At 46.9% G+C, this 21,132-nt stretch overlaps 1 protein-coding gene across 1 annotated transcript; it reads right to left on the bottom strand.

Moving 5' to 3' along the window:
• Nucleotides 1–526: 526 nt before the first annotated feature.
• On the bottom strand, nt 527–2,947 carry LOC123439266 (calmodulin-binding protein 60 C-like). Its single transcript, XM_045116002.1, has 5 exons — nt 2,618–2,947; nt 2,432–2,507; nt 1,785–2,331; nt 1,195–1,689; nt 527–1,079 (listed from the first exon to the last, which is right to left on the bottom strand). The coding sequence occupies exons 1-5, from the start codon at nt 2,707–2,709 to the stop codon at nt 949–951; spliced, it is 1,341 nt and encodes a 446-aa protein (XP_044971937.1). The 5' UTR covers nt 2,710–2,947; the 3' UTR covers nt 527–948.
• Between the last annotated feature and the right edge of the window lie 18,185 nt (nt 2,948–21,132).

The raw sequence follows: 21,132 nt of genomic DNA, 5'->3' as shown, positions 1-21,132 counted from the left end.
CCCTCTATGGGGCAACGAATAGTTTTCTTTGTTGGGTTCACATTTGGAACGAATCAAGGGTGCTCTGCTTTGCATCCTTGCTCTGTTTTTTTGCCTAGGGAACATGGAACCGGCATCATCGACAAAAGACAGGAGGTTCATGTCCCTGTCGCATTTCGTTTACGCGCAAACGCTTGGCTTGACTTGACTTCTCACCACTGTGCCCTTTTGTTTTCTGCAAGGTCCTTTTATCGGACAGAAAATTGTGTTGTTATACATCTGATCTTATGAAGGTTGTAAAACCATTTCCATCTACTTGGATACGAATGTGTCTGGATTTGATTTAGTCATCTTTTTTTAAACAGGAATTTTCATCGTACATTTTCATAATGCATCTTGAATTTCTTCTTCGATGTCCACGTCTAGTTCACAGGTGGCATGCATCATCTTACCTTAGAGTGCTTCATCCAAGCAGTAACATGCCACCAGAGCACGAAAATGTTGTTGGTAAACCAAAGACAAGTGCAGTATGATTGTTCTGTACAAGAAGGCAATTGCTTGCTCCCTTTATTGAGACTTGGAATTTACAAGACCCCAAAAACTTGTGGAAATGCTAGAAAAAGGTGAAGTTGCCACCCCCAACATTACATTACAAGGGACACCGTCACCATGGACGCCAAACCAACCAACCAACACACGCCCTACAACTTTGCATTGCAGGAGAAGATGATGAAACTACAACAAAGCATACGAATAAACCAAAGAATTTCACTCGACCGCCTCTTTGTCGCCGCCCGCGGATGCTTGAGCACATGCTCGGCGGGCGGCGAGGGCCGCTCATGTCCACCTAGCCTTGGACTAACTGAACTGAACTGAACACTGACACACATTCTTGCATAGATAGATAGATAGTAGTGGTAATGGTTAATGTACACATCTGAAACTCTGCCCTCCTCCTCCTCTTGCATCTTAGCCGAAGTTGTTCTGAAAGTCCATCTGGAAGTTGAAGCTGTCATTCTGGTCGACGATCTGGAAGTCCATCCCCGGGGTGCCCTGGTACCAGATCGGGTTGGCCGAAAGAGGCGCGACCGGCGATGCGTCTGAAACAAACAAGAAGGTTTTGGAACATTCGACGTTAGGATTCAGAATAAAAACAGAGCATGATTTTCATCAGAAGCTTGATGAAGAATTGTTGGTGGGATATGTGTTGCTTACTCTGCAGCATTGGGAGGCTGTTGGTGCTGGTGCTGGTGCTGGTGCTGGCGTGGATGGGCATGGCGGTGGGGGGATCGGCCTCCAGGAGATTCGCCCGCTGCTCGAACGCCTCCACGTACAGCTGCTGCACGTACGCCTTCTGGTCCCTGCTCAGCTGCTGCGCCGCGCACTCGACGCCGGCGAACTCGAGCCTGACCAGCTGGTGGATGGAGTTGACGTAGACGACGGCGCCGTGCTGCCCGGCGTACGCGTACACCTTGTCGCCGGCGTGGCACGTCTTGGCGTGGTTCGTGGTGGCCTCCCACATGCGGTCGGTCATGCCGTCGCCCATTATGGCGCGGAGCACGTCCGGCTTCACGGTGAGCATCCGGAGGAACTCCTGTACCGTCTCCACGCCGTGCTCCCGCAGCTTCCGGTGGAAGGCCCCCACCTTGCCGATCTTCTCCAGCCGCCACACCTCGTCGCCGAGCGCCGGCGGGTAGTGCTTCCGGTACACTGCATGCGTATGCACCAAGATCGCCGCAAAGAATGAGCACGCGCAGTTCACGGCAGAATAATTTGAGCGAGCATCGGAGTTTGCGTCGACTTACGTTCGCCGCGGTGGTCACGGACGTTGAAGGCGTCGGTCATGGCCTCGGCGACCCTGCCGCCGTCGTAGCCGCCCGGCGCCACGCGCGCGCCGATGCGGAACTTGCGGCAGCGGACCCAGGAGGAGTTGTCGGTGAACTGGAGGTCGTTGACGACGGCGCGCCCGTCGCGCATGCCGAGGCCGACGTCGCCGGTGAGGAGCGGGCGCTTCCCGTCACGCTCCTTGACGATGTTCCGGGCGAACTCGCCGGCCGTCCACTCGTCGCGGCCGTCCGCGGCGAAGTCGCCGAAGAGCGGCACCAGCTCGACGCGCATGAACTGCGGGAGCGCGCCGCAGGGCGAGCCGGTGTCCGCGTCAACGAGGATGACCTGGAGCGGCTCGCCCTTCACGTCCACGATCGTGCTGCCGGTGAAGATCGGCAGCATCGGCGGGCGCAGGAACTCCAGCCTCCACGCCGGCGGCTGTGCTGACGGCGACGGCGTCTCCGGCGACGACCTCTCGATGTAGCGCGGGCTACGCACCAGCCCCGCCTGGATCTCCTCTTGCACCTGGCGCCATCAAGAAACAGAGCAATCGATCAGAACACTCGATCCCAAGAACAGGGCAAGGATAGAAGAACCAAGCAGCAATCCGGACGGCTCTGCTTACCACTCTGCGGAGGAGAGGCTCCAGCACGAGGAACACACTCTGCACCTGCTTCATCACCATGGCCTCCCTGATCACCCTGCAGTAACCCCCAAATACACAGACGCCATGGAAGAATCAGCAAACGCCTCCATGAACGAACAAAGGCACACGAAGAACCAACAGACGGCGGGTCGGAAGGAGGCTCACGTGGAGAAGGAGACCGAGCGCTCCATCCGCTTCTTCTCGGGCTGGTCGGCGTCCTGCTCGAACCCGTCGTGGAGCCGCTTGTGCGCCGCCATCTCGATCGCCGGCGTCACTTCCCGAATGCAAACAAACAAGAGTTCCTTTCGCTTTCTCCTCCTCCTCGGCGTATCAATTTCCTCGAGCTGGAGGAAGGAGAAGGAGATGGAGAGGGAGAGGGGGTGGATGTGTGGGTGTGTTTTGGCTCGAGAGGACGAGGGGTCGACCGGCTTATATAGCCCGCCGCAATGCCGGAGCGGGCGGGAAGGTGAGGGGAAGGTTCCCGGAAGGTGTGAGGAAGAAGGGATCGCTTCAGTTCAGACTCCAGACTTCGGAGTGGCCGAGCCCGAGTGATGTAATGACTGGCTCACCGTGCATGGTCAAGTCCCCCTCAACGCGCGTCGTCGCCGGCGTACGCTTTCGGTGTGTGCCGGCGGCCGTCGTGCATATAGGCAGATAACAAAAGGGGATATTCGGATGCAAACGGATGTGTTTTCGAGCATATGTTCTGGTTTGACAAGTGAGATGTGTGAGGCTCGTTGTCACTTGTGACCGTGGCAACTTTGAGGAGTTACGACGTCAAAGAAAAATTATAACATGTGAGCCAAAAAATGTCCGGTGAACACGTTATTTAAGACGTGGCTTAAGAGCATCTCCAACAGCCGCGCTATACTAGTGCCACGCGATAAAAAAAGTAAATATAGCGCGCGCGCAACGCGGCGGACAGCTCCAGCGGGCGCGCTAAAACCGCGCGCGCTAAAACGATTTGGACGCGCTGGTCATAGCTCCATCCCGCGCTGTGTATTTCGGGCGTCCACTTCGGCGCGCGTCAGACTCGAGCGCGCGCGCGAACTCTCCCTATTCTTCCTCCTTTCTCCCGCGCGCGCCGGCGCCAGCGCCCCTGCCACCATGGACGCGCACACCGGCGCCCCGCTGACCCCGCTGTACAGCCGCGACCCCCCCCCCCCCCCGGCCGCTGCCGCAGCCGCCGCCTCCGCCGAAAACCCTAGCGCGGCGGGCGTTGGCGCTGGCGCCGCCGCCGCCGGAGCTCCGCCGACCGTCGGCCTCGCGCGCAGCCTCTTCTTGCCGCCGCGGATGACCACGCCGACGGGTGGCGTCGCGCTGGCGCCGTCCCGTGCCGCCGCCACACCGTTGGAGCGGAAGAAAGGAAAAACATCCACGAAGAAGAAGACGACGGACGGCTCCGGCAGCTCGAAGCCGAAGAAGAAGGTTGCAGTGCGCCGGCCGGGCACGGCGTCTACCGAAGCGCCGGCGAGCTCACTCGTTGAGCCGGCGGCGGACGCGCACCACGTGTTCGATGAAATGCCCCCAAGGTGAAAAAAATTCCAACTTTTATTTTCTTGTTATTTTTTCAATGCATCATCATATAGATAGCTTATTTGCATTGTCACAAAACTTTGTAGTCTCAACGATGATGCATACATGTCAACTATGGGTGTTGGGTCCAACAATTCGCATTGGTCTCAAACCAATGACATCCATTTGGGCGACCATGAGTTTGAGGTGGACGAGGAGGGTGAGGGATTATCGAGGCGCCGAAAGGAAGAGCGGGCGATTACACCACCAACGATGACAAATTACTATGCAATACTTGGTTGCAAGTGTCGAGGGATCCATCCGTTGGAGGTGATCAAAGTAGAGATGCTTATTGGGGGCGAATGAAAGAACACTTTGATGCTCAGAACGTGAGTGGAATTGACCGCTCCGAGAGATCACTTCGGTCCCGATGGTTGACAATCAACTCGGATTGTCAAAAATGGGCGGCCGCACAAAAGGTAGTTGACAAGCTTAACCCAAGTGGCACAAATGAGGATGATAGAGTAAGTGGCATCTCATACATGTTCATCATACTTGTTTTTGGTGTCCGAAGTGCTAACTTGTTTTGTTTTTCTTGTAGTACAACATTGCCCAAAACTTGTTCAAAGAAGAGACGAGGACAACCAAGAAGGGGAAGATCAAGAAAGGAAAAATCTTTACCTTGCCTCATTGCTACGAAGTGTTGAAGGATGATGAGAAATGGAAGAAGCGTGAAGATTTGGATGATTTGCATTTGAGCAACAAACACAAGCGCACAATTGAGTTGAATGATGATGATGAGGAGGAGGATGCATCAACTGATGACGGCAAGAGAAGCTCCACACCCAACTCGGTTTCATACTCGAAACCAAAACGACCGGATGGGTGCAAGAAGGACAAAACCGAAAAGAAGAAGAGGAAAGGAGATGATGAGCTCACAAATGCTATGGAAGCTATTGTGAAGGCAAGAAAATAAGCCAACGAGGTGAGGAAAATGGCAAGGAACCAAGATGCCGCGGCCGAGGAGAGGAGGGTGGCCACCGAGGAGAGGAAAGTGGCATTGGAGGAGAGGAAGGTGGGCATGGAGGAGCGAGCTAAGTTGTTGGAATGGGAAAAGCACTTGTTCTTCTTGGACACATCTTTGTTCAATGATGCGCAAAAGGAATATGTCAACCTTGCCCGTGAAGAAGTGTTGATTAAAAAAAGAGCCATGATCCGCACAATGGGTGGCGGTGGCCTTGGCAGCATGGGTGGCGGTGGGCTCGGCGCCATGGGAGGCATGGGCCTCGGCGCCATGGGAGGCATGGGTGGCGGTGTCCTTGGCGGCATGGGTGGCGGTGGCTTCGGCGCCATGGGTGGCTTTGGAGCACCCTCCGCATGGGTGGCATGAGTTTTGCTTCTCTCATGGGCGGCATGGGTGCACCTCCGGCCATGGGTGGAATGTCTTTCGATGTGCCTCACACACATACCCATGAAAATGTCGTTGAAGATCTTGCCAAGACCGTGGGAGCTACACGTGATGCGGTGCGTCATGAGGTTAGGGAAGAAGATTCATCTTCGAAGGCGGAAGAATCGTCTTCGGAAGAAGAGGAAGACGACGAGGAAGATGATTGATGTGTTATATGTCTTCAACTTTGTTGGATGAACTTGTATTTTGAACTTGGTTTGCATTTTAAACTTGGTTGGATGAACTTGTGGGCATGACTTTTATTCATCTACTTGTTTGTGTTAAATTTCACATGTTATTGCATTTTGATGAATGTTTCATTGCATTTTGGGCGCTGCTGCAGCGGCGCGCGCGCTGCATTTTTGCGCGCTGCTGGAGCGGAGCGCGCGCGCTGCATTTTATAGCTACTGCTGGAGCCAGCGCTGCGCGACGCGCCAAACCAGGCGACCAGCGCGCGGCAAACTCGTTTTTTAAACGCGGCGCGAGGCGCGCCTGTTGGATATGCTCTAACGGAATGCTAACAGACATAGCGAGTCTTATTCGAATAGGAATATGCGTTTTATTCCGGACGCTATACGAAACTGGAGAAATGATGTGATATTGAATAAGAAAAAAGCTCTATCAACTTTTCGTAGCTTATTTACAGGGTTACGTCATGAATCTGTATGCGGTCATTACTCACACATATGATGCGCATGGAGATTTTGGTTACTGGATGCAACCGTTGGAAGACGGCAACACGATTTATTTTCAACCGGTTTGGATGACGGCTCACTAATAGTCTAAGTGTTTGGTCATAGTAGTCTATTGTTTTGTAGGTGAATGGAAACTCTTTTTAATCTTTTTGTTGGGCTTTGTTTCAAAGCTCATGTAAAACATTACACTTTGTTTTGGACTACTCCTGTTTAATGAAATAGTTGCATGCATCATGCCAATGCAAAGCCCAGGGACATCCTTCTCCAAAAAAAAAGTCTTGGGAGATGTTTATATATTACTATGAGCATTGAACCATTGAGTACCCGTAGTATCTATGCCTCGCATAGACCACCCGTGACAAGTCATGTGAGGTCTAGATACTACGAGCGTCCAATGATTTTTAATGCTTTTGTATATACTCTCATGACTAGACATGTGAGGTTTGACAAGATATGTGAGGCATGGACTCATGTGTCTTTTTTGTGAACATTCATTGGTTATGACATGTTAAGTCTAGATGTTATGGATACTCATGATAAGACATATGAGTCCAGACCAAGACATGTGAGGCATGGACTCATATGTCTCGTCATGAATCATGATGAGACATGTGGGACTCATATGTTGACAAGACATGTGAGGCATGAACTCATATATCTCGTCATGAATCATGATGAGACATGTGGGACTCATATGTTGACAAGACATGTGAGGCATGAACTCATATATCTCGTCATGAATCATGATGAGACATGTGAGATCCTGGACTCATATATTGACAAGACATGTGAGGCCTGGACTGATATGTCTCATCATGAATCATGACGAGATATGTGAGATCCTGGACTCATATGTTGACAAGATATGTAAGACCTAGACTCATATGTTTTGTCATTAATCACGACGAGACATGAGAGACCCTCAAGTCATATATTGATAAAACATGTAAGGCTTGGTCTCATATGTCTCGTCATGAATCATGATGAGACATGTGAGCCCTCGACTAATATGTTGACAAGAGATGTAATGCCTGGATTCATATGTCTCGTCATAAATCATGATGAGACATGTAAGACCCTGGATTCATATGCTGACGAGATATGTAAGGTCTGAATTCAACTTGACAAAACATATGACTCCAAACCTTACATGCATCGTCAATATATATATATGTCTTGTTATAAATACTTATTGGTCATGACATGAAATGTGAGGCATAACTATACGAGCACTTAATACATTATGAATGCCTCTTTGTGCAATTTGCTCTCACATGTTTTTTCATGAACATCGTATCTATTATTCTCTCGAGTTACAATGACCACTCGTGTCAATCAGCAACAAATGAAGTCAGACCATGTGTCGATAAGACTCAAATGTGAAGTCGAAACACATGCTGATAAGTCCTAGTGATTTTTTTTTCACTCTCTCGAGTTACCACGGTCGCACACCTCAAATGTTTCACTCTTGTTGCTCATTGACACGTATGACCGTAATAAGCCGAGGAAAAGCATACACGAGAAGTTAGGCATCTTTGACAGAGCCCTAATTGTTATCGACGATGAGGGCCAACTATTATAGGATATACATGGGCAGATGGTTCGACCACTAAATAATGACACTTAATCATATATGCTGAAAAATTATTTTTTGTAAGAAAACACAAATTAGCTGAGTATTAAGCTATCCCGGATTCGGATTGTGACAACCTGCGAAAGCCAAAGAAAACAAACAACATAAAAATCATGTACAACAGCAGCAAAGACGAGAAGTTGTGGCCGAAATTATCAAGAAGGTCTCAATGCATGAAAACTTTCCTTGACAAATTGCCAGCAATCAACTAATTTAACTAACTGATGGTCTAGTCAACCGACATAGATGGGCTAACTGATGGTCTGACTGCACTGACACGTACGCAGCATAACCAAAGTCCACTCCATCTGCAACTACTATACCGGTGGAACTCCTCAACTAAACCACACTACATATATTCAGTATATTCCATAACAACTCTCCTATAAGTGTAATGTCCTGCTAATTTTGTACACCAAATGTTCGATAATGGCTTCACTTTTGAGTACGTCAACTACCAGATAGGGATTAGTATATGAGGGAGGCCCATCATAGGGTGGGATCGTGATTTGAATTTGTGAAACTAGATTAAGCATGTAGCCCCCCCCCCCCCCCCCCCCTCCTTGTTTATGAATACATACAAGTGAAGCAAAGACGCGTTAAACTGTCACTAGCTAGGTGATCATCGTGGTCCTGATCTCTCAATGAAATATCCATTTTTGTAATGCAACTAGCCAAAAACTACTCTAGTAATATTGAGCAAATTTTCAACACGGGTACATTCGGCCCAATGTAAACAGTAACTTAGGAAAAAAAATCTATATGTCTCTAAAAGGTGCGAAAATATTAATGAATGAACCTAGGGGATAAAAGATCCGCGCACATGTGAATTTTGGTAAGAAACAAGTATTTGCAAGCCGAGATAAATCAGAAATTAAGTTTAATAACTCTTTGTTGGTAAAAAGAACACTAAGCACAAACTACAAATAATTATATATTTTCAGAATTTTTCTATTTCCCCTTGGATTCACAAATAACGATTTCGAACACAATCGTAAGGACCATTGGATTTAATGGTATATTCTTGCAATAATAACCTCTTATATATTGGTTTACTAACTCTGTGCTCTAACTATATATATTTGAATAACGTCCTTATTGTTGGGTACGTCAACTGCCAAACATGGATTTATACAGGAGACCGAACACAAAGCATGATGTTACAGTACTTTTTATTAGAGTAATCATCAAATGCCGAGATAGCTAAGCAGAACATATCAGAATATCTTGACCTGCCTACTGAGACAGTGATTTAACATTTTTTTCTGAACTAGGTTTAAGCAGCTCCTCCTCCTAGATAGCTGTAGTATAATGGCTTTTAAATAGAAAGTTAGAGAAAGACGCGTTAACTGTCGTCAGTCCTGAACCCTGGTCCAGATCGCTCCCTGAAAATGCAACATTTTATTATGCAACTAGCTAGCACAGAAATGGAGCAACATCTACACATAAACACTTGAGCTGCTCTTTCTAACCAATCAAAGCCGTGCATGCAACTAGTATCGACCGTGTAGCTACGATGGACTGTTTTGATGAGGCCATCAGAGATAAGCTTGTTTAGGCTGTCGAGAGGTAAGCTGAATTCAGAGCGGAGAGGAGTATACGCGGCGTAATTAACCCCGTTCAAATGCAGCGCTCCTCGTCGTGGTCGCCGTACGTCGTCAGTGGCCCGGCCGAGGCTGCAACTTGGTGGTGGCGTCTCACGCGGTTGCTTGACAGCGCTGCATGCCATTGGGGCAAATATAATCGGAGGATGTCGTGGTGCCCGATGGAGCGGCGAGAGACGCGTTACACGTCGGAGAAAGGGCGATCGAGCAAGACCTTGACTTGGAATGTTATAAGCCCTCCTCCATGTCTCAACTCTCAAGGCGAAGGCGGTGCTGTACTGATCTGTGGCTCCTCCGTGTGGCATGCACCTCCATCACGCCTGGTTCCGGCCAATCAGCCGAGATGATACCTGCATGGAACCATGGAACCGGTGTGTTGATGTTAGGGAAACTGATGGAGATCGGAGGCAAGCATTGCCAACGCAGGGACCCGACGAGCAGAAGATCTTGGTGGTAACATGAAGGGAGATTCGCAAAGCTTGGGTCACAAAGCGCGTAGCGGGGCAAAGACTTGCATTGTCTATTGTCCCTCCGGTCAAGATCTCTCTGCGAATAATGCCGCGCATCCATCGACCGATCCATCCATCCATCAATCAATCAAACACTGTCCAATTCTTAAACGGGTAGCAGTGGCGTATAGTTAGTTGGGTCTTGGCTTGGGCGAGTTGACGGCAGGTGCCTCCCTCGGATTTTAATCCTCCTGTGGCCATGGGACGGGGACAGGGTCGTTATCGCCGTTGGTGGGAGCGGTTGGGCTTGAGGACCGTGCGTGCGTGCATGCGTGGCCCGTCATGTGCTCGACCTCGATCCCCATCGCTTGGTGGCGCTCACGGTGTCGCCGTCGTGGCACGGAATCTCCATCGCCATGTCAGTCCAACGAACGCGTGGAGACTTGATGGGCACCCGTCGTTTTCCTTTCCCCATCTTTTTCGGAAAAAGAATTCGTTGCACTTGCAGTGCACATCTTGCCGTCCTGCTCATCTCCCCTGTTTCATATTTCCTTTGAAAAAACTAGCTTTCTGATGCTGGGGATGGGCATTGGGTTTTATCTCTCGTAGTCGTCGTTAGACGATGTATATGTATGAATTTAATTTTTGTTATTTCTATTGCTCTTTGTAGTGCCATGATATATGAGAACCGACGTTTGGAGCTCGGCTTTCATGGAGGCAGACATTTTTGAAATATTCAAATTTCAAACTTTTTGGTTTAAAAAGAATCTAAAAAACACACACAAGTACAAGAAGGATGTTATGTGTATGTGTGTAAAATTTTAAGATGAAATACCTTGAAATACGATCTGCACAAAAAAGGCAAATTCATGGTTTGAAACGATGAATAGTATTATGTGTTAAAAAGTCTCAGATTTGTCTTTTTTATACATCCATCGTTTCAACGTATTTTTTTCTGAAGATTTACACACATGTGTGTTACGCCCTCACTTATCCCTGTATTTTTTTATAATTTTTAAAATGTAAAAATATGAATTTTCATGAAATTTGAATTTTCATGAAATTTGAATTTTCATGAAATTTGAATTTCAAATTTTAAGACCTTCATGGAGGCCGAGCTCCAAAAGCAATTTTCGTATGATATATGATGAACATATTAGAAGTTTTCCCCATAAAAAAATTATCTGTTGGTGCATACCAACCTGTGGTTGGATAGTTAGAGCATCTACAGCCGGGCTTGATAAATCCGCCCCCCTATATGTTCGCAGGCGCGTCCATGCTTGTTTGCGGGGAGCGTCCGCCGGGCCCTTATATATTGCACCCCACGTTCTCATATCTTAAATGCAATCCTTAAATTCATGCAAACAATGCACGTCAATCATACAATACAAATTGTGTGAATTTAACAATTTGAAACAAAGTGAATTAAGTCATAGTTCAACAAACTGGACATGGCAAAATGAAATCAATGTCCGAGCAAGAAGGGGTGTTTATCGGATCACTGGCCGGACGCGACAATCCAGGCCTCCTCCTCGTCCAGCTTGTCTTGCTCCGCCTGGACAACTAGCTTCACATGCATCCTGGATGCATGATCCGCTGCCGCACCCGCCCTCGTCGCCGACCACGCCCTACGGTCATTAATCTCTTTCTTCTTCTCTGCAAGACACTTCTTCGCATGCTCATCCAAGAGGATTTTGTCCGCCAACATGATCTTCACATCCTCCGCGTCCCATGCAGGTTGCAACCTCTCCTTCTCCAGCTCAATGTCTTCGAATGTCTTGGCCTTCTCGAGTTTCCATTTGATCGTCGCCTCTTACTTCTCCAACTCGATCCTCTCCCTATCAATTTCAAGCCTTCCTTCCGACCTCGTCCGGACACACTCCATCCACTCCATTTGCGAATCCAACATGAGCTTGTACCTCTCCTCTTGCTTGTTCTTCCTTGCCAAAAAAATGTCCATCCATGTGGACGACATCACGAGAGATCCTTGCCTTCTCCCACTTGTTTCCCATGAGTTGTCGGTTATCCTTTGGCACCGTATATCTTTCATTGGTGAAGAAAACCTCGTTGTCCTCAATGTCCAACCCAATGGATTGATGGGAGCTTGAGACATTAGTCCTCTTCTTGCCGGCTTTGAGATCGGCCACAACTTGTGTCCACTTTGCCTTGCCATTCAATATGATCCAACAGTGGCAAAAAGCAAATGGCTTCTTCTCGACCTAGTGATACAAAGTGGCTACCACCGCCGTTTAGCAGACAACATACGATTGAGCACAAATTCAAACACAAGAAGCATATGCAAATGACAATACGATGGGCAATTGAGCTTGCATGAGTTGCCACTCCCATCCCACTTCGAGGGTGTATGGTCACTTGTGAGTAGTACCCAACCTACTTGCACACTTCTCCTTGAATGATACCCTACGGGTGTTGGAGAGATACCACATTGCGGGTGGTCATGATAGGATGCGACTCCATATACTCCTTTTGTTCGTGATACTCCTGCCAAATCTCCTCCCGTTGCGTGTTCCCGTTTTGCTCGATGCCGCATACAGGATCCATTATTGTGACCAATCAAGATTTGACCAACAAGATGTCCTCAAATCATGAGAAAGCCGGACATCTTGCCTTAGCCGTCTTGCTCTTCTTCTTCTTCTTGCTCGGATTGGGATCGAATGTTGTCCTAACTTCAAATGTGGCGGTGATCTTTAATTCACAATCCATTTCGGTGGATCTTCATTGTCATTGATCATGCTTGACAAGTATGCCTCCTAGATGATGATGGTTGGCAAGCATTCATCATGTGTGAACTAGAGGTCTATGCAAAACATTGAACATTTGATGGGACAAGAGCAAACAAAATGTACTCGACCTTGTTCTATCATTCCGTCGAACATGTTGAGTGCAACTCTGGTTGTGGCGATGCTCGTGCTCATTCTATCCCAAACAAGTGGCAACGACTCACATTCGTCGACTACCGGCTTCTGCATGGGTGGAAAGCTATCCGGAATGGCCCAGCCAATCATCGAATCCTCCTCCGTCCCAAGGGTGCCGGACGGCATAATCCGTGTCGGCACTTGGATGGATGGGGTAGGGAAGCTGGGTGTGATGGGGGAGACATATCCTCGACCATGTATGCACATACCTATAATGCCGCCACCACCTCCCTCTCTCACTAATGGCAATGCCGCAGCTTTCGGGCGACGTTCTCTGCCTTTTTAGGCGCGGTGGAGGAAGCGATGTCGACGGACGAGGCGGGCCGCTTCTCCATCGCGGCGGTCAAGGACGGGCTGGAAGACATCACGACGATGGATCGGGACCGGTGGTGAGGATGAGGAGTAAGGATGGCAGACGACGAGGGCTCGGGCAAGGGAAATGTCGTAGGTCGGCGGGAGGAGAAAGGGTTTGGAAGATTTGGTGCAATTTGCAGGAGGGTCGGGCTGTCGGGTCCGACGAGGCGGGCGTGCCCACGCGCCCCCATATCTGCCTAATATTTGGGCTGGATATGAGAGGTGTTGATCAGCCCGGGCGTTTGAGGCCTGATTAAGAAGCCCGTCTAGGTAGAAATTTCAAGACCGGTTAGTGATCGGGCGGCCTGTCCGGGCGTACGAGGTGGGTTTGGATGCCTTGATGTAGATGCTCTTAGCAGGACATTGGTATGCTCAAGCTGTCAGGGTTCAAGTCTTAGACTTGACATTTGCTGCTCGCATTTCTCCTGATTTATTGTAAACTTTCCATCGATGCTACGATGTGTGTGGTAACTTCATAATCTAAATATGTTATGTCAGGTCAGTCTCTCAGAGTTGCTCATAAAGATGGCGAGTATATGCTTGTGTTCATTAGGATGAGTTTATACTCGTATATGTAAACAACTTCGATTCTATTGTATTTTAAAAAATCATGGTTCAAGGAAAATGCCCATGTCATTTTTTATGGCTCAGGTGCCCGGAGGCCGTTGCGTCTTCTCCCATACCTCGTCTTACCTCGCGACCACTCAAGATAGTAGCGGGCTAAGAGCATCTACACCCAGACCCCTTATACCCGTCTAAAATGTCCGGGCAGGCTGTCCGGTACCGGGTGCCTCAAACGGGCCTCAAACGCTTGGGTTGACCGATACCCCTCATATCCAGTCCAAATATAGGGCGGATATAGGGCGCTCGGACGCGCTCGGGCCCACCCGCCAATAGTAGGAAAAGGGCCATTAGTCCCGGTTCTAGAGGGTCTTTAGTCCCTGTTCTTCAACCGGGACTAAACAATCGGGACTAAAGGACCAAACTTTTAGTCCCAGTTGTGTTACGAACCGGGACAAAGGTGCTCCACGTGGCCGCTGTGGGGTGCGAGGGCAGAAGGACCTTTAGTCCCGGTTGGTAGCACTGACCGGGACTAAAAGGTGGCCACGTGTCACCAGCAGCGAGGCACTGGTTTTATTTAAAGGAGGGGTTTAGGGGTTTCATATTATGTTTCCCCTTTTTCTTTTTGTGTCCATCATCTTTGGTTTCTTATGCATGTTCATATTCTCGGTCGGTGCCATTATTGAGCCACATTCAACTAGACGCTAGCTAGTCCGTACATATAGCAATGAAGCAACCGTTACACGACATCGTCATGAATATAGAGAAAAGTGACCTCTCTTTCTCCGTGATTGGTCGAACAACAAGTTTTCATATATCTATTCGACACTACTACATATATTACACGTTCATGCATATATACAATATATAACATCTCTTGCGATCCCTAACTAGCTAATATATATCTACCAACATCGATAAGGAAATCCTCATGGTATTCTTTGTGTGTAGGTATGACATGCTCAACAAAGAATCCCGCCAATTCCTCTTGAATTGCTCGTATGTGATCAGTTGGTAGGAGTTCGTCTCGCTTGCGTGTGATCTAATTTAAAGAAGGGGTAAATATATATATGAATGAAAATCAACACAATTGATGGTAACAAAATAAAAATGTGAATATTTTTTACGTACTCCAAGTTCTTGAAAAGATCTACCCCTCTTATAGGTCGGTTGTTGAATCCACTCGCAAACGTAGTATCCACAAAATATATTCCTGGCTTCCTCCCTTAAGCAGTACTTTACAAGCATAGAGTTCAATCAAAATAATAATTAAGCATGATAATGGTATTAAAACTAGAATGAATGAGAGATGTGCGGAACTAGCTAGTACTACTTACTTTGCAGTGTGAAAATCGCAGCTCCTTTTTTCATTCATCACTAGTGGTGCGGGTGAACTTTTTTCAAACCCTGCATGGCAAATAAAATGATTACTTGATATCAGGAAATGAATGGAAGTTGCCGACATGGTGCGATAATAATTGAACTTACTTCTGGAGCATTTCACTCATCGCCGCCCACTCTATAGGGTCTTTATGTCTCGAGTCCAAGATAATTACCAGTCCCTCCTCAAGCTTAATGATTAGTGATACGTCTCCATCGTATCTACTTTTTCAAACTCTTTTGCCCTTATTTTGGACTCTAATTTGCATGATTTGAATGGAACTAACCTGGACTGACGCTGTTTTCAGCAGAATTGCCTTGGTGTTATTTTTGTGCAGAAATCAAAGTTCTTCAAACGTCCTCAAAATTTACGGGGAACAGTTTTGGAAAATATCAAAAATATCTCCGCCATGTTCCACCTCAGGGGGTGGGCCAGTGGGCCACAAGCCCCTGCTCCGCCACCACCCCCTGGTGGCGGTGGGCAGGCTTGTGGGGCCCACACGGCTCTGTCGCCCCCAATTCCAGCTCTATAAGTTGCCTTTCGTCCCAAAAAAAAGAAAAGAGAAGTTTTCGTCGCGTTTTCGATACGGAGGCGCCGGCACCACCTGTTCTTCATCTGGAGGGCAGATCTGGAGTCCGTCTTGGGCTCCGGAGAGGGGAAATCGTCGCCATCGTCATCATCAACCTTCTTCCCTCTCCAATTTCATGAAGCTCTTCGTCGTTCGTGAGTAATCTATCCGTAGGCTCGCTGGGTGGTGATGAGTAGGATGAGATCTATCATGTAATCGAGTTAGGTTTGATGGGGATTGATCCCTAGTATCCACTATGTTCTGAGATTGATGTTGCTACTACTTTGCCATGCTTAATGCTTGTCACTAGGGCCCAAGTGCCATGATTTCACATCTGAAATTATTATGTTGTCACCAATATATGTGTGTTTTAGATCCGATCTTGCAAGTTGTAGTTACCTACTATGTGTTATGATCCGGCAACCCCGGAGTGACAATAACCGGAACCACTCCCGGTGATGACCATAGTTTGAGGAGTTCATGTGTTCACCAAGTGCTAATGCGTTGGTCAGGTTCTTTATTAAAAGGAGAACCTTAATATCCCGTAGTTTCTTTTTGGACCCCGCTGCCACGGGAGGGATGGACAATAGATGTCATGCAAGTTCTTTTCCCTAAGCACGTATGACGACACACGGAATGCATGCCTACATCACATTGACGAACGGGAGCTAGCCACATATCTCTCCGTGTTATAGCTGTTGCATGATGAATATCATCCAAACAAATCACCGACCCATTGCCTACGAGTTTGCCCTACTGTTGTTACTTGTCTTGCTTTGCTGCTGTTGCTACTACTGTTGCTACTGCTGTTACTTGTCTTGCTCTGCTGCTACTGTTGCTATTACTGTCGCTTGCTACTGTTGCTACTTGCTACTGCTGTCACTACTGTTGTTCCTTGCCACTGCTATTGCTCGTTACACTGCTGCTACCTGCTACTATACTTTTTCGCTGACCATTGACGGGAACTGACAACTTCCGTCAACGCGGCAACGGAGGCGCCATTGATACAATCGTTAGGAATAGTCTGCCGTCAACAGATCGTTTCTGACACCGTTGTTGTTATATTACTTTGCTATTACTACTGTGCTTGCAGATACTAATCTTTCAGGTGTGGTTGAATTTGACAAATTCAGCTGCTAATATTCGAGAATATTCACTCACCTCCTTTAGGCGATCAACAAATTTGCGTCGAATACTCTACCCTCGAAAACTGCTGCGAACCCACGCGCTGGTGGGCCATCAACAACATTCTTCTAGTTTCATTGCCGGGGAGTGCTAGCAGCATTCTTCTGGTGCCGTTGCAGGAGAAGGTTTGTTGTCATCAGCATTCGTCTAGCTATCGCCAGAGATTGCAATCAGCATTTTTCTGGCGCCGTTGCGGGGGAGGTATTGCTATATTCTCTGAGTCACTTGGGATTTATATCTGCTGATCACTATGAAGAATCTGAAGGATCCGAAGACCAAAGTCTTGCCCTCAACTACGAGGGGAGGTAAGGAATTGCCATCTAGCTATGCACTTCATTCACCTTCAGTTATGAGTAAGTTTGCGGCATCACCTCCTGCTAGAAATCTTGATATGTCGCCTGTGCTTGATGATGCTTATGATACTACTGCTAGAGATTCTATGCTTGATACTATGCCTGATACTGCTAGAGATGCTATGCTTGATACTATGTCTGATGATGCTAGAGATGCTATGCTTGATACTGCTAGAGATGCTATGCCCGATACTGCTTTGCCTGATGATGCTATGCTTGATACTGCTAGAGATACTCCTTTGCTTGATGTTCCACTAGGAGTGTTCCTTGATGCCCATATTGCTAGAGTTACTGCCAATGCTCGTGATGCTTCTTAAACTACCGATACTATTGAGATAGAACCTGCTTTTGCTCCTGCTAGATCTAGCTCTCCTAGATACGAATTGCCTAATATACCTGAGGGTTACGTTATGGAGGGAGAGATAGCTTATGATTTTCTTGCGTGTAAGGATGCCTATGACGCTGAGAAATTACTTCTCAAATGGAAGGAAAAATCTCGGGAAGCTAGGATGAAAAATGACCCGAAGTTTGCCACTTCACCTATCTTTGTTACCGATAAGGATTATGAATTCTCCGTCGACCCTGAGATAATCTCTCTAGTCGAATCTGATCCTTTTCACGGTTATGAGTCTGAGACGGTCATAGCCCATCTTCCCAAACTATCCGAAATAGCCAACCTTTTCACTAATGAGGAGAAGATCCGCCACTACTATATCCTTAAGTTGTTTCCTTTCTCTCTAAAGGATGATGCTAAAGTATGGTTCACCTCTCTTGCTCCTGGATGTGTGCGTAGTCCCCAGGAGATGGTCTATTACTTCTGTGAGAAATATTTCCCTGCCCAAAAGAAGCAAGCTGCCTTGCAGGAAATATACAGCTTTGCTCAACTCCAAGAAGAGAGTCTTCCACAAGCTTGGGGGAGGCTCGTCCAGCTACAGAATGCTTTGCCTGATCACCCTCTTAAGAAGAACGAGATACTTGATATCCTCTATAACGGACTTACCGATGCCTCTAGAGACCACCTAGATAGTTGTGTCGGTTGTGTTTTTAGGGAACGAACTGTAGAACAAGCTGAGATCCTACTGAATAACCTCTTGATCAACAATAATGCTTGGACTATTCCCGAACCACCTCCTAAGCCAACTCCTAAGAAAAGAGGTATTCTATTCCTCAGTCCCGAAGATATGCAAGAAGCCAAGAAATCTATGCAAGAGAAAGGCATTAGATGTGGAGATGTCAAAAATCTACCACCTATCGAAGAGATCCATGGTCTCGATAACCCGATACAGGTAGTGGAAGTGAATTCTCTGCGTATGTTTGATGAGAGTGATATTCCTTTTGATAAACCTGCTAGCCCATGCTTTGATGAATTTGACAACTTTGTTACCAAACAATAGAGTTTCAATGAGTATGTTAGCAGACATTTGGAACAAAGTGCTCGTATGCTTAGCCATTTAAGTGCTTGTGTAGACAGAAATGTCAATGATCTGAAGCTACTGAGTAAACATGCCTCTATGATTACTACTCAGGTAGAACAAGTACTTAAAGCTCAGAATGACCTGCTCAATGAATTAAATGACAACTCTATCAGAGTCATTACTAGAGGAGGCAAAATGACTCAGGAACCTTTGTATCCTGAAGGTCACCCTAAGAGAATTGATCAAGATTCTCAAGGAATCAATGTTGATACACCTAGTCATCCTAAGGAGAAGAAGAAGGATGATAGAAACCTACACGCCAGTTCACCAAATACCGTCACACCTGAAGAACCAAATGATATCTCTGCGTATGATGCAGAAACACAATCTGGTGATGAACATGAACCTGGTGACTATGTGGACAGTGATGTTCACAATAATGCTCAACCTAACAATGATGAGGATGTGGATATTGAACCTACGGTTAATCCTGATAATCCACAACCTAAGAGATACGATAAGAATGACTTCACTGCTAGGAAGCATGGTAAAGAAAGAGAGCCATGGGTTCAGAGACCTATGCCCTTTCCTCCTAAGCCATCCAAGAAAAAGGATGATGAGGATTTTGAGCGCTTCGTTGAGATGATAAGACCCGTCTTTCTGTAGATGCGGTTAACTGATATGCTCAAGATGTCTCCATATGCCAAGTACATGAAAGATATCGTGACTAATAAACGGAAGATACCAGATCTTGAGATCTCCACCATGCTTGCCAATTACACTTTTAAAGGTGGAACTCCTAAGAAACTTGGTGATCCCGGAGTGCCCACTATACCTTGCTCTATTAAAGGAAACTACGTAAGAATTGCCTTATATGACCTTGGAGCTGGTGTTAGTGTTATGTCGCTTTCTCTTTATCGTAGACTTGAATTGGATAAGTTGACACCCACTGAAATTTCTCTGCAAATGGCCGACAAATCAACTGCTTTCCCTATCGGCGTTTGCGAAGATGTGCCTGTTGTGGTTGCTAATACCACTATCTTAATAGACTTTGTTATCTTGGATATTCCCGAGGACGATGCCATGGATGTCATCCTCGGAAGACCCTTTTAAAACACTGCAGGGGCTGTTATAGATTGCAACAAAGGCAATGTCACTTTCCATGTCAATGGTAATGAGCACACAGTGCACTTTCCGAAGAAACGATATCCAGTAGATTGCATCAATGCTATCGAAAAGACTTCATCGATTCTCATTGGGAGCTTTGAATGCCCTATTCCTCGTGTCAATATGAAGTATGATTTGCTTGTTGGGGAGATACATATCCCCATTTAGGTGACTTAGTGGCTATTCTAAAATTCTCCGTCTCTCTTGCGATTCGAGAAGGTTTTGTGATAAGGACTTGATCAATCCCATTGACGGATTTCTTTCGATGACCATGAAACGGATGAATCAAAGAGTCACATACCTCTGTTTTGAGCTTTCATTTTCTTTTTCTTAGAAGAAAAATGATAGAATTAGTTTAGTTTTTCCTGTTTTCTGTTTTAGCGTCCCGGAGAAAAATACCTCGAAAATAAAAGTTATCCGATGGTCCTGAAAATTTAGTATGATTTTTTCTGGAATTTTTGAAATTTTTTGGGCCTGAGAGCTGGCCTGGGGGCCAGACCAGTGGGCCACAAACCCTGCCACCGCCACCTACCCCCTTGTGGCGGGGTGCAAGCTTGTGGGGCCCACAGCCACCCCCTCCACTCATTCCAGCTCCCAGCCTCTTCTTCCACCTCCAGAAAAAATTGTTTCGCAGCTCAAACCCGTGTTCTTGCTCATTTGGTTGTGATTTTCGATCTCCTTGCTCAAAGCACCATTCTTCAAACCGTTTTGGGGAAATTACTCCTTGGTAAGTGACTCCTCCATTGGTCCAATTAGTTTTTTCTCTAGTGCTTTGTCCTTCACGTATTCTTGCTACCTTGGTGACCTTGTTCTTGAGCTAGAAATGTTGATTTTAGTTGGTCCCAAGTAGTTTTAGCGCGTGATACGGTCTCTAGGCACTAGTAGGAGTAGTTGCTACAAGTTGGGTTAATCTTCATTCACTTTTCTTTCGAAGTCTCTATAAATTTCAGAATTTTTCAGAGCTAGAAAAGGGAAAAGATGAGGAGGTTCTTGAGAGGCTCTTCAAGCCGTAACCCCAAGGAGGATGAGAAGAATCACCCCAAGTACGTAGTCCCTCGAGTCATAGAAGTTCGAGCGTGCGAGTGTCCAAGTGATGAATTTTTGCACGCCGCCAGACTTTATGAAGACTTTTATTACTTGGTGGAGAACGCAGGTCTTACTGCGTTCGTTGAAGATAAGTGCCCACAATATTTCCTCCTCACCAATATTTTCGTTCAAAGCTTCAACTTTTATCCGAGGAAGAATCCTCCCATGGTTGAGTTCATGATATACGATGTTCCCCAGTTCATGACACTACAGGATTTTTGCAATGTATGCAAATTACCTTATGTTGGGGATATCCGTGACCCTCGTCCACGGGACTTGGAAGATTTCATTGGTTCTATTGCTGTTGGAGAGGAGAGAGGAGTGTCTCGCG

The sequence above is a fragment of the Hordeum vulgare genome, chromosome 3H (assembly GCF_904849725.1).
Source record: "Hordeum vulgare subsp. vulgare chromosome 3H, MorexV3_pseudomolecules_assembly, whole genome shotgun sequence".
In the NCBI taxonomy this organism is placed as follows: domain Eukaryota; kingdom Viridiplantae; phylum Streptophyta; class Magnoliopsida; order Poales; family Poaceae; genus Hordeum; species Hordeum vulgare.
This window is presented reverse-complemented; position numbering and strand designations above follow the sequence as displayed.

Bases quoted from the DNA above. Each gene is read 5' to 3' on its own strand.
- LOC123439266 (XM_045116002.1), bottom strand. From the start codon at position 2,709: ATGGCGGCGCACAAGCGGCTCCACGACGGGTTCGAGCAGGACGCCGAC. The intron at 2,508-2,617 runs GTGAGCCTCCTT...GGGTTACTGCAG, and splicing joins CGCTCGGTCTCCTTCTCCAC to GGTGATCAGGGAGGCCATGG. The intron at 1,690-1,784 runs GTAAGTCGACGC...ATACGCATGCAG, and splicing joins CCGTGACCACCGCGGCGAAC to TGTACCGGAAGCACTACCCG.